General features: G+C 38.2%; 1 protein-coding gene across 1 annotated transcript in view; it reads right to left on the reverse strand.

Annotated features, from left to right (window-relative positions):
- The window catches only part of LOC128991039 (adenylyl cyclase-associated protein 1-like), a 96,555-nt gene that overhangs the window by 4,908 nt on the left and 77,465 nt on the right, over positions 1–14,182 (reverse strand). The window contains exons 5-10 of the mRNA XM_054413751.1: positions 13,958–14,153; positions 13,201–13,286; positions 9,767–10,023; positions 7,193–7,365; positions 5,663–5,869; positions 4,349–4,492 (exon numbers count right to left, since the gene is read on the reverse strand). Of these exons, the coding sequence (XP_054269726.1) occupies positions 4,349–4,492; positions 5,663–5,869; positions 7,193–7,365; positions 9,767–10,023; positions 13,201–13,286; positions 13,958–14,153 (1,063 nt within the window). The remainder of the gene's footprint in view (positions 1–4,348; positions 4,493–5,662; positions 5,870–7,192; positions 7,366–9,766; positions 10,024–13,200; positions 13,287–13,957; positions 14,154–14,182) is intronic.

Here is a 14,182-nt window from a genome sequence, read left to right on the forward strand (position 1 = left end):
AGTATTTAAATCTTACAACAAAACTGCAAGAGTTAATTAAGAATGAATGTTCCAACACTAGGTCTACACCACTTCACCCAATTAGCAATCCATCTGAGGCGACACATAGTTCAATTCCCGGGTCCTCATTGTCGGGTAGTATAAATTTTACACCTTTTCACCCAGATGAAACGGTTACAAATTTCATAAAGAGACTTGAAATATTCCTACATCTTAAAAATCTAAGTACAGATGGTAATGCTAAAGTTTACATGCTACTACACGCTCTTACACCCCAGTTACACCAACAACTTTATGATTTATGTGCACCTGAAAACCCACTTACAAAAGACTACAGTGAGTTGGTTCAGATACTAAAGGATTTTGTAGAACCACAGCCAAGTCAATGGGCTTTACAACACAAGTTTATTTCACGTACTCAACAAGAACATGAATCCATAAATGAATTCTCAATAGCACTTCAGAAATTAACTAGCAACTGTGACTTTAATTGTGATTGTGGAAAGTCGGTTGTAGAGATGTTTCTTAAACTTCAGTTTATTCGTGGTTTGAATGACATTGATATTCGAGCCAAACTTCTTCAAGGACGAGAGAAACGCACGTACAAAGACATTGTTAACGAAGCATCGGCAATGGAACTAGCTAAGTCTGAGAGCAAAACTGTATGTCGCAAAACAATGGAACACGTTGATTTGAACAGGGTGGATTCCAATAGTAGTGATAGGAACAAGCCAAAGAAAATGTTGTATCGACAAACATTTCAAGAAACTGGCACGAGACCCAACACAAAATTTGACAATCTAAAAGGGAAATGTTACAGATGCGGTTCACCTTCTCATCGTGCTAACAAATGTAAATTTATAGATGCTGAGTGCAGAAAATGTACTAAAATTGGACACATAGCAAGTGTATGCTTACAGAAAAAGAACCAGACTAACAGAAATTTGGAGCAATACCAGACTCAAGATGACTCAGAGAAAGGCAGTGAGTATGAACATGAAATTAATGTACTAAGTGACAGACAAAAAGGTAAATTCATTCTTGACATATCGATTGAAGGAAAAACTGTACCAATGGAATTGGATACAGGCGCAGCCCTTAGTACAATGTCCTATGATGATTTTAAAAAACTGAATGTACGTACAAAAGTATTTAAAACCAACATCGAACTTAGAACATACACAGGTGAACCTATCAAACCCAAGGGTATGACATTTGTACAATGCTCATACAAGATGCAAAAATTTGTTGGAAAACTCTACCTTATTGACCAAAATGTAGATGCTATATTTGGTAGAGAATGGCTCAGAGAAGTGACAATAGATTGGGCTGAGATAAAAAATGTGAAAGCAATACAACCTGAAAGTCTTGACACCATCCTCAGTGAGTTTGAGGAAGTTTTTGATGGTAAAATTGGAGAGATACCTGAGTATATGGGACACTATAGACTTATAGACGATGCTACACCTATATTTGTAAAACCAAGACAAATACCCTTTTCCCTTAAAAGTAAAGTTGAAAATGAATTGAAAAGACTTGAAGACTGTAACATTATAACAAAGATTGACCATTCTGACTGGGGAACTCCCATTGTACCAGTGGTGAAGCCAAACGGACAAGTACGAATTTGTGCCGATTACAAAGTAACACTGAACAGAGTAATAACAGATGAGAACCACCCTATTCCACGAATTGAAGAAATCCACTCTCAAATGAATGGAGGAAAAGTATTTTGCACGCTAGATATTTCCAACGCATATCTTCACATGAAAATGGATGAGGACAGCGCACACATGCAAACATTGAGTACACATAAAGGTATGTACAAAGTTAATCGTTTGATGTTTGGTGTCAAAGTTGCTCCTTCACTTTGGCAACAGTTCATGGACAAAACTTTACAAGGTATTTGCGGAGTGCAATGCTTTTTTGATGACATTATTATACAAGGTAAGACATCTGAAGAACTCTTGAAAAGATTAAAGGTTGTTCTAGAAAGATTAAAAAGTAAAAACTTAAAATTGAACAGAGAAAAATGTAAGTTTTTTCAAACTAGCCTGCAATATCTGGGACATATAATTGATGCTCAAGGTATTCACAAAACAAAGGAAAAAGTCTCATCCATCTTAAACAGCAAAAGACCAGAAAACGTAACAGAACTTCGCAAATTTCTTGGATTAATAAACTACTACAACAAATTCATAAAAGATTTAGCTACAATCCTACACCCACTCAACCAACTACTTAAGAAAGACGCACGCTACGATTGGACCCCAAAATGCGAGAATAGTTTTCAAAAGGTCAAATCAGAATTAGCAAGTGATCGCGTCCTTGAACATTATAATCCTGATTTGCCTCTGGTACTAGCAACGGATGCCTCTCCGGTGGGTCTTGGTGCTATTCTTTCACATCGTTACAGTGATGGAAGTGAGAGACCGATAAGTTTTGCCTCACGCAGTTTGACAAAATGTGAACAGCACTACAGCCAAATTGACAAGGAAGCCACTGGCATCTACTGGGGGCTTAAGAAGTTTTTCCCGTACTGTTATGGACGGAAATTTACTCTAATTACTGACCACAAGCCACTCGTATCCATATTCAGCCCCACAAAAACACTACCATCAATATCTGCAACTAGATTATTTAATTATGCACATTTTCTATCTGGATTTGACTACAAAATTGAATACAGAAGAACATCGGATCATGCTAACGTAGATTTTTTATCTCGGTTCCCAACCGAGCATGCTTCAACTAAAGGCAGGGACAACTGTGACCTTTTTGAACTTAGTCAGCTCGATTCTTTTCAAATTAGTAGTTCTACAATTTCTAAGTCAACAGCCCACGACAAAGACCTTCAACCAATACTACATGCACTTGAAGAAGGTAAATCAGTGGAAGCTTTTGGGTACCATGACAATGAATTAACACTTCAAGACGGATGTATATTCAAAGGATGTCGAGTTCTAATACCACAATCCCTTCGTAGGAAGGTTCTTGATGAACTTCATATAGGGCATTTAGGCATGGAGAAAATGAAATCCCTAGCCAGAAGCTATTGTGCATGGAAGAATATTGACCGAGATATAGAGCAATTGGCAAAATCGTGCAAACAATGCCGTTTGAAACAAAATGAACCAAGAAAGGAACAAAATCATCCCTGGCTTGCTCCACAGGGACCATGGGAAAGGTTACATATAGACTTTGCTGGTCCAATGCAAGGACAGTGGTACTTTATAATTGTGGATGCCTTTACTAAGTGGATTGAGGTAATACCTACTAAGAATACTTCTACAGAATTTTGCACAAGAGAACTTAGAAAACTATTTGCTACATTTGGTCTTCCCATGATTTTGGTTTCTGACAATGGAAGTCAATTTACGTCTAGCGACTTCAAACAGTTCCTATCAGAAAACGGGGTGGTACACAAAACAACTGCTCCTTACCACCCTTCGTCAAACGGGCAGGCTGAGCGTTATGTTCAGACTGTGAAGAAGTCCCTAAGAGCAATGGAAGACGAGGGAGGGAAACTAGACTTCAAACTCTTCAGAATGCTTATGCAGTTACGTCAAACCTCAAATTCATCTGGCTGTGATGCATACTCCTTGATGTTTGGCAGGAAGATTCGAACACACATAGCTCTTTTACATCCCACACGTAAACAAGAAACTGAACATGTGAAGCAAGCAACAAGATATTTTAAGGAGGGAGACCGAGTACAAGCTAGAAATTATTCAAACTCAAAAGACAAGTGGAGTTTTGGAAGAATATTGGAAAGGGAAAGCAACCTTCTGTATAAAGTACAAATGGACGATGGAACTGTCTGGAGGCGTCATGTTGACCAACTACTCAAATGCGAAATAACTTTACCAAAACATTTCAGAGGGGAGAATTGATGTGTTTAACTGATGTACTGACTTAAGACCATATGTGTATATGAATTAATGATCACCTGTTATTTTGTATTTGCTTTGTTTGTATTAGTTTTTCTGTTTACATTAAAGTATGAGTTTGATTCAACTGAACTAATTTAGTTATTATTTGAAAATGTAACAATAATTAATCAAAGAATCTAAGTCAAATATTGACTGAACAAAGAAACACTTGGTATCTTAAACCAAACGTCATTAATCTTTTGTTCACTAGTGGGAAATAAGTTTTCAAAATCAAGACCGCATTTACTGAGAGAAACCTTGGATATCAGCATATATTTTAAATGTGACACTGTCTATGTGACAGTCTATGTAATATGTCTACATGTATTATGTTTAATGACAATAAAAGTTTCTATTCTATTCTAATCTATCCCTAAAAATTCATAAGTTTTAGCTGGACGGAAAATTTTACTTACAAAATCTCCATTTCCTTTTGGCACTAAAACATTCATTTCCGAAGACTTGGAGCTGACAATTTCCACATCGAGGGAGTCGGGACTCAGGTACATCTGACAGCCGTCCGTCTTGTCAATGGATATCGTCGGGACTTTACCCAGCACCTAGGTAACATGAACGTGAGTTTGTTATTCATACTTTTTCAAATTCAATTAGGTTATTGTTAAGTTCTGACGTTGCTTATAGAAAAGTCCTAAAACCAATTGAAGTTATTTAGGCAAGACTTGTATTTAATATTTTCTAACTTTTGCTAGTTGGTGATTATTATAATTGAGTAGTTGTGCATCCATTTCAATCCTACAGCTTTATATATCATCTGGATTGTAGATCATGGCACCACAAAACAAATATATTAGGAAAATCTTACTTTTTTATGACACTACTAGCAGAGTACCCATCCTTCGTACGGGGTTGGCATATAAGTATAAAATGCTTATTGCAGTTATACTTGATCTTTGCGTTTGCAATGTGAGAAGACACGGTTTGAGAAGATCTGCTTCCTTACTACACTTTTACGGTTCTCATTGCGTAACACAGTTTTTTGTTGCTGCCTAGTTCAAATTAGCTGTTTTCATAAAATGAAAAAAGTGCTGCACCCAGTTGGTAAATCTTACAACATTTAATGCTTTTGCATATCATAGAACCAACTCTTTTATTTGAAACAGCTGGCTAAATTCTTTAATTCCCTTTAAGTATGAATACTCATAAGGTTAACATAGGGAACTGCAGAGCCACTGGGGCGGAACCCGAAAGAATTTTTGAAATAAGAACATGCCTATATGTTAATCGGGAATGTGAGCTATCATCATGCCAAATTTCAGCCCAATCCGACCAGTATTTTTCACGTTTACTTGTCACAAACATACATACATCCATACATCCAAACTTTCTCATTTATAATATTAGTAGGATATTCCTCTGAATATTTTGTGAATCATCAGATTTTTTTACATTGTAATTTTGCTCATCCGGTGACACCATTAACCTGACTATGTTAAATAACTTCTTGATCAGCATTGTACGTACGTGTTATTAAATTTACGGAAAGTAAATAAAAGAAACGTCTTATAACACTTAAAACATATATTTACGCTTATACTTTTACTCACAAGACGGTAAATACCTATACAAAAAAGATGTTATATTATATGTTATTATATTATATGTATGTTAACCTAGCGATTTTGCTCAGCTGGTGTTTTGCTAATATAATGACTTAGTTAATCTGACAATTTTGTTAACTGGTGATTTAGCCAATCTTAATATGATTTTACCTGCATCTGGACAGACTGGCAGTTTACGAACTCCACGGAGGACACGAGAGAGTCAAACACGACGGCGGACTTGCGGCAGGAGTCGAGGAAGATGGAGTTGATCTTCCCCTTGACTGTGAGAGTGGAGTCTAGGCAGCCGTACATGTAGACAACATTGTTCATCTCTGCACCATCCACAACCAGGTTCTTGTTGCCTCTTTGGTGCTCCTGAACAATACGTGTCACTTTAGTAGGTCTCGGCACAAACATCTCTTTGAATAGAAATTTTAAAATGTTAAGCAAAATAGAATGCAAAATTTCTGCTGATAGAATTTTGAATTGAAAACATACCTATTTAGCTTTCATCTTACCCTTTCAGGAAATTTCACACTAAGATATTAAAATTTCACTTGTGCTGTGCGCGTCACCGTTATTATGTACTCGGCACACCAGTAGAGCGTACTGGCTGAAATCACTGTCAGTAGCACCTTCCAAACGCAGCAGACCAAAATGACAAAAGCCCTAACCTACTCACTGTCGTCCTCACTCTTTATCCTACTGTGGCACACCGGCAAGATTTTAGGAGTTCTCAATAACCTCGATAAGTTATAAGCTACTAACAGGGCCGTCCGTGGCTGAGGGGGCGCCACGTCGATGCTATTTGTATCAACATAGTATTAAAAATATGCGAATGCGACTATTACTGGGGGGGGGGGGGGGAGAGGGGGCGCCACGACCACGTTGCTCCGGGCGCCGCCAACCCTAGGGACGGCCCTTGCTACTAAGAATTTAATTATTAGGTAATCGAGTCAGAAATATGAAAAAGTTAAATTTAAATCTTTAGTTAGGGGTTGCTGGGGAGAAACCAGGGGCTTTAGGATGTAGTTTTGCAATTTAATATGTCGGTTTCTCCTTGTTGAAACAAAGTCACAAATTCACATGGTTCTAAATTGTTCAGTTATTCTCTGCTGTCAATCTGAGTAATTTATCCCCAAATTACATTACTTCAATCAAGTTTCATATTCCACAGTTGGTTAACTATTAGTTATTCATGTCAACGCAATTCTTATATTTTCAGGTAGTGGTTTAGTTATAACGTTTTCATGTTATAAATTAGTAAATCACAGCTCATCAAAAGCTGGCTTAGGGTGTTTACGGCAATGGGCACGATCAACCTCAGGGTAAAACCTCTCCTTCACAAATTCCCACCAATCACTACAAATTGGTAGCAATCGCTACACACTAAAAAGCGCAATTTATCATCTTCTCTGCAGCAGCAAACCTAAACACTCATTAAACCTAATGTTATTTAAATACGAAAAAAAAATCTTGACAGTTTCAAGGTAATGTTTGAGTGAAAATCCAATCACGCAAATGGAAAAAAGTTCAGTCTGCTGGTTTTCTGTGGTATTTTATGGTATTACATCCTTAAGTGGTATTACAAAAACTAATAAGACAAATGGTCAACTCTATAAACAGTAACTAGACCAGGATTTAGACCATTTACTTCCAGAAAATTGCATGAAAAATTAATAATATATGAATACTTACAACAAGCCATTTCTTGCCGTCCTTCGCAAAGACTGGAGGTTTGTTGGAGGCGAGAACCTTGGCGGGGCTGGGAACCTGGGCTGTGGGGGCAGTTGCAGCTTTGAACGGGGCCGGACCCGTCCTCAACCCGGGGTTCTTATGTGTCTGCATATCTGGCGTCACTTTCTTGAGGCCTGCATGCACAAACTACATTACACACTACTAAACACAGCCTACATCACGTATCACTACGACTTCTGTACAATGTACAATGTATCACGGTTGTGCGAGGAAAAGACAATGTGCAATATGTAACAATGTAGGGGAACTAACTAGCATAACCTATTATCTGATAAAAAGATAGAGCATTTGCCAGGAAAGCAGGCTTACCTGTCAATTTCCTTAATAATAACATAACCTATTAATACAAAAGAGAATAAATAAGCAGTTAGTTGGGCTATACTGTTTGATACCAAGTTGAACAAGCAACATATCTATAATAATTAATTAGATTGTATTATTTTCACCTAGATGATTGGCCAGATTGAAAGTAAACGTGAACTCCATATTGAATACTTATGATGTAAATTAATGTTCAAAAGCCTAGGTTTTAAAGATTTTTGTCAGGATTACAGGCTTACCTGTATGGGAAAGATTCTATTCTGACACATGAAAAAAAAAAAAACTTCACTAGTAAAGTAAAAGAAACATTTTTGAGTTTATTGTGCCTGGGTGGACTCATTCTCATTAAGGTAACCCTGTTTTGCTAACAAAATTCATATTGAATACTGTTGTTAAGCATCAAACAAACAATCTGAGAATGATTAAGGATTGGAGTAGTAAATTACTGATCGGAAACATAACTGTGCAAACACACTTCACATCAATCATATCAATTACTTAAATTCATGCAATGTTCATTGATAAATTTATAAAGTGGTTATATTAGATGAATTAAACTATTAAAAGTTGTCAGGACATTGTTACTAGTCTTAAAAAACAATCTGTAACTGAAAAAAGGAAACGTGCAGAAGAAACTACTATATTACATATTTTTATAAATTAATGTATGTTAAAAGATTATAAAAGGACAGTTTCGCAAGATAATAATAAACCTTAATCTAACATGACAACAATTTTAATAATCAAAATATAATTTTAACAAATAAACTGAGTGGCAAGAGTCAATGAAAGGCTACATAAAATATCGGAAGAACAATATTTATTGGATAATAACCATACACGTAATAATCTATTAGCACTGTTTGTTTATAGTGAAGCTCTATGGGTTTTAAAATGTTAATAGAAGAATTCACAACTTCAACTAGAACATTGCTTAAAATATGTGAAAACTGGTAGGAAATAGCTGAATGATTCTATAAATACGTCTAACAAAACTAAATTTGTATTTTGAGTCGTCCATAGACTTCAAGCACAAAAAACAACATATAGCCTACTAATTTACAGACAGCAATAGGCAGAAAATTCTTGTTAGCGTTATGAGGCTGCAAAAATCTATGAAACCATAATATTTCACAAGTATAATATATTACCATTTCAATGTGCACACAATGCTTTAGCAGTATATTTAACAAACAAACATATGGTGGGTAAAACTTTCATTGTATTTACAACAAATTTGAAGGAAGAGTTTAAGACAACATACAATTAATTGCAAAGAACGTTTCTAATCGGATACAATTTCGTGATTTTCTGAACTATCCAATTATCTATCTACAAAGAAAGCAAGAACGAGCATTGATTCTGTTGTCTAATTGCAGTGTTAACAAACCAATAACCAAGGGACATCACTTAACTTGTGAGGTTTAAAAATTGCTATTTTATGCAAACAATTTTTGTTCATACAGTAAAAATGCACACTAAACGTTAAGCAACTTGAACTTTTAACGACAGCAACATCAAATGCCATTTTCTAAATCAAAATGTGCATCTGACAGTTTGTTAATGCAAACCCGACAGTGCTACATGTGTCTTAAAAACATCTGAAGATAACATGCTTTGGCTATAGGCTATTCAAATGTGCTAAATAACTGATTTTAAACAACAAAGTATCCACAACGAGTACTGATTATTTCCCTCGTTCTGTCTGGGAATAAATGTTTCAATAGCATTCGTCTAGTCAATGACAACAATAGACAAATACAGCAATCGCAAAGTTTTGGAGGCACAGATCTGTGCGTGCAGGTGATTTAGGAGACTACCAGTGCGATTTTGGGAAGAATTTCAATTTAATGAATTGTATGGAGATTGTAAAATATATCCGAATATGAAGTTGAATTTCAAAGTAAGCACTAAGTTTAACGTTTTAGTAAAAGTAAAAAACATTGAAAATATCTCCTTTCATTTTGAGACATGCAAGATGACCTTCCTTTAAACAGCCACAAAGGATTTTTATTGGTTTACAGTAGACTTAATCAAAGAAAAATTTAGAGATGATCTCAACAGCAAAACACACAGATACCCACTCCTCTGGTTCAGAATTCCACTCAAATCCTCATATTTCTTGCAGAGACCCATCCACCATGCAAAGAAACTCGAATGCAGAAGCATGCGGAAGACAAAAAAGAAACCTACTTTTGGTGATGTCCTCGCCTCTGTTAATCTCGGCAAAGAGAGCGGACCGGTCCTGTGACCCGTCATCACTAAGGGAGAGACAGTCTATGGGAGGGGGTGGGGGAGGTAGGCCAGCAGGGGGTGGGGGAGGGGGTACTCCAGCACCTGAGCCTGTCTTGGACCACACTAGTCCCGTCGTGTGATGTCGCTTGACGAATGCCTGTAGTTCTGTCAACGTCTCCACCCACGCCTTCACCCAGTCCACATGCGTCTGGTCCCTGCAACAATCGACTTTCCTACTGATCAAAACTATAATGTTGTAAATTACAAAATAAAATACAGTACTGGAAATGTCTTTAAAAACTCGCTTTTACCCGTCCAAAAAAGTCTCAGACCTGAGCACGGTTGCTGGAATAATCCTCTTAAAAGTCGATAGCTTTTTGATGGTTTGAAACTGGGCCCAGTTTTACTTGATCATTGAGCTTTTGAAAAATCGTCTTGGCTAAAGATTCAGCTGATCTTAGTCAGTAACAGAGTAAAGATCTCACCTTAATTCATAATTCACTAATACCAATGAATACAAAACTTATAAGAAGCACAATGCCTTGGTTAAAAATTCAGTCTGGGAATATTTGAATTTCGGATAGTTCCCGCAACGGCCGCAAGGTAGACTTCGAGCATGCGGCAAGTCAGTTGACTAAGTGAGAGAGAGTGAGCCTAAGAATCAGCTTCAAAGAGAGAGAGAGAGAGAGATAGAGTAGTCCTATAGATAAAACATACTCCCTTAGTAGATTTGTCATCTTTATCAATATGGAACAGCTGAAGCCAATTTTATTGTTAGTTCTGTACGTCACATTGTAGAGGTTTTGTTTTGTTTACAATTTGTTTCTTGTTATTTCAGCCATTTAAAACCTCGTTTAGCCAAATAAAACAGTCTAATCATAAACAATAACGTGTCTCCTAGTTATATAACCAAACAGTCAAACACAAATCATGAAAATAACCCTAAAATAATATAAACAAAATTTCGTCTACACTAGCGATCAGTGTCGACGTACATGAACTAGTCACAATAAACAAGATTCAAAAAAATTTACAATGGGATGGGAAGCCTACATGTGTTGCTTTTTTTTTTTTTTTTTTTTTTTTTGTGGGGGCTGGGGTAGTGGCATACCTCTAGCTACTTCGGCCTGGAGACCTTTTGTAGCACCCTTTAATTAATTCTGACAGCCCTAGGCTCTTCAAGTAGCCCAGGAGCTGAAAGACACCCAGCTTCCTTATCTCTGTTGGTTCCAGGAATAACCTCCCCAGAGATATAAGCCTTCTTTGGGCCAACGCTGGACAGTCCAGCCATAAGTGTTCTGAGGTTTCTACCTCGTTCTCACAGAACCTGCAGAGGTCTGTCTGTGACCTCCCTATGGTCCTGAGATGTTTCCTGATAGGACCGTGCCCTGTTAACACTCCTACTAGCAGACTAATGTCCCCTTTCTTAAGGCTCAGCAAGTCTTTCCAACCTTTATCAGTGGGGTCGATTAGTAATTTGGACATCCTCATACCTGGGTGGTTCATCCAGGCCAGAGCCTTTTGAACCTTGACCCAGTCTTGGACTTTGGCTACTCCTGAGCTTATGGGGGTACCACAGTAGGGTTCTGGTCCTGACAGTTGGTCTTCCGCACCCTTCCTGGCCAATGCATCGGCTTTTTCGTTCCCCTCATGCCCCGAATGTCCAGGAACCCAAGACAATTTGACTTGGTTTCGCTCTGCTAACTTTTTGAGGGTGTTTTTACACCCTTTTACTGTTCGTGACTGTGTCACACATGACCCCAGCGCCTTCAATGCTGTCTGGCTGTCAGAGAGAATAAGGATTTTACCCTTTCTTAGATTCTTGCTAATAATATTATTAGCACAGCACTCAATCGCCAGGACCTCTGATTGAAAAACTGTTGTTATTCTGCCCAAGGCCAGAGATATTTTGGTTTTGTTACCATACACTCCCAGCCCTGATCTCTCATCCTTCCGACTTCCATCGGTGTAATAGACCAAGCATGCTCTGTCATTGCTGAAGTTGCACTGTTGCCAGTTGTCTCTTCCCCCTATTGCAACTTGGTAAGGAATCTCGAAGTCGTATTCCTTTGTCATGAGGTCTGGTGTGCCTAGTTCCATGTCCATGCTTGGGAATCCCCTCAGGATGGACAGGTGGCCAGACTGCCTCTGTAGATTCAGCTCGCCTCTGCTGCCCATTTTTAGTGCAGATATGGCTGCACATTTCTTAACTTCCAGCCCTAGTGGGAGCATGTCGAGTATTGCCTCCATTGCAGCTGTGGGACAGGATTTCATGGTCCCACAGATCCCCGAGCACGCTAGCCTTTGCAGCTGCTGCAGTTTCCTGCCAGCTGCTGTCTGCTCTGCCTTAGGCCACCATACTAAGGCTGCATATGTAACCATTGGTTTAACTATGGCTTCATAGGTCCAATGTGTGAGTTTGGGACTGAGTCCCCATTTCTTGCCAAAGGTTCTTCTGCAAGCACCAAAAGCACCTGTACCTTTTGCGAGTACATAGTCAAAGTGCCTGCTCCAGGTCAGTTTCTGGTCGAGGTAAACTCCAAGGTATTTTGTTTCCTTCACAAGTTTTACACTTTTCCCCTGAATTTTTGGGGCTGTTAGGTTAGTTCTCCTTCTCGTAAAGGAGATTATCTCTGTTTTGTCAGGGTTAATTGTGAGCCCCTCTTTGGAGCACCACCACTCAATGAAGCTAACGGCTGTCTGGGTGAGGTTGTTCACTGTGGCTGCGTGTTTGCCTCTAACAGTCAGCACTAGGTCGTCTGCAAAGGCTTGGAGGTCTATGTCTCTCCTATCAGCCTCTCTCAGTAGATCATCCACCACAAGAGCCCACAGCAGGGGTGAGATAACCCCTCCTTGAGGGCAACCCTGTCGAGCAATGATAGCTGTCGAGTAGCCTCCCAATTCTGCCGTCACAACCCTGCTCTTGAGCAGGGCATTTATCCAAGCTGCTAGCTTTACATGTGTTGCTTAGTCTATATGGTAATGAGGCCGCCACGCGAGTGATCGTAGCGGCAGCCGCACGAAGTTCATTTTGGAGGCAAAATTCCAGTCTGAATATTCTTCATAAGCATTTAGCTTCAATCAATCGATCAATTTTCTTTATTGAGATTTCTTTAAGAAATACAATAGTGTCATATACATAAGCGACTTAAAGGGTTTCTATATACATAAGTGGCTTCTTAAAGGGTTTGTATTCATTGCTAGTACGTAGCACCATTTGAGACTGATTTTTTTATATTCTGTGTGTTTTAGTGCCAAGTTTTTTTAAAGGTATCAATAAATAACAATACATTTTTTAACTTTTGTTATATACTGGTACAGGGGTTTTGAAGAACATTTTGATGACATCATCAATCTAATTGAACACACACAACTGATGGTGCTGAACTCACTTTTGTTTCCAATCCTTGAGGACTCTGTTGGTGTAGAACTGTCCAGCATCATTCATCTCCTTGATGTATGGTGCTGGGGCAGGACTCTGAAACAGATGCAATTAAGATTGATAACAGATTGTGTTTGACTTGAATAAACTCAAAGAGAACAGATACAAGCAAGCACAGAAAACACCCAGGTAATGTTTTAGTACCTTATTATATGTATCTAGCAAAAAAATAGAGTAAGTAAAAATGAAGAATAAAACACAACTAAAAAGACCCAGTCAATGATCTATTGTGCTTATTTATACTTAAGTCTTCTATAATAAGTTGGGTTTTGTATTAGAATTTGATAGAACTTTTACGCAAGCAAATTTTAAATCATTTAACGCTAATGACTTGTCTGGCTTAACCCACCAAAAGTTACATGACTAATTGTGACACTCCTAGATCAAAATTGTATAACCAATTTCAGGACCCTTGACACCGTTTCAAGGTTTTGGAAATACCACACTTGTACGAGAGTGTGAAGCTTATAAAACAGTCTCCAAACCTGTAATTAATTAGTTGTAGTTTTTTTTTTTTTTTTTTTTTTTTTTTTTTTTTAAAGCAGCCTTGTACATTTTCCTCTTAAAACATGATGTAGTTACTTTGAATAAGTTATTTTAAATAAGGAACAAGGTGTTTTAATATTATAAATATTGGTTTGAAGGAGTCTGTGACACAGTAGTCACAAATGCTTCTGACTATGTAGTGCATCGCTACAGTCTCTCACCACAGTGACCCAGCCCAGTGCGGGGATGCTCTCACTGATGGCGCTGAGATGGTTGAAGTATTGTGAGGTACGGTTCTTCTCCCGCAGCTCTTGAATGGCAGTGATGACTGCAGACGTGGGCTGCAGCAGACCTGCCTGCTCAGACTGTGATGGCACTGTCCGGGCCTCGGCTAGCCTCAGGTACTGCAGCTGCGTCCTGACAACAGCAAAGGCTTAACCTTAATG

This window comes from Macrosteles quadrilineatus, unplaced genomic scaffold, assembly GCF_028750875.1.
Source record: "Macrosteles quadrilineatus isolate MER2022 unplaced genomic scaffold, UCM_ALF_1.0 Scaffold_3__2_contigs__length_128488019, whole genome shotgun sequence".
Lineage (NCBI taxonomy): Eukaryota > Metazoa > Arthropoda > Insecta > Hemiptera > Cicadellidae > Macrosteles > Macrosteles quadrilineatus.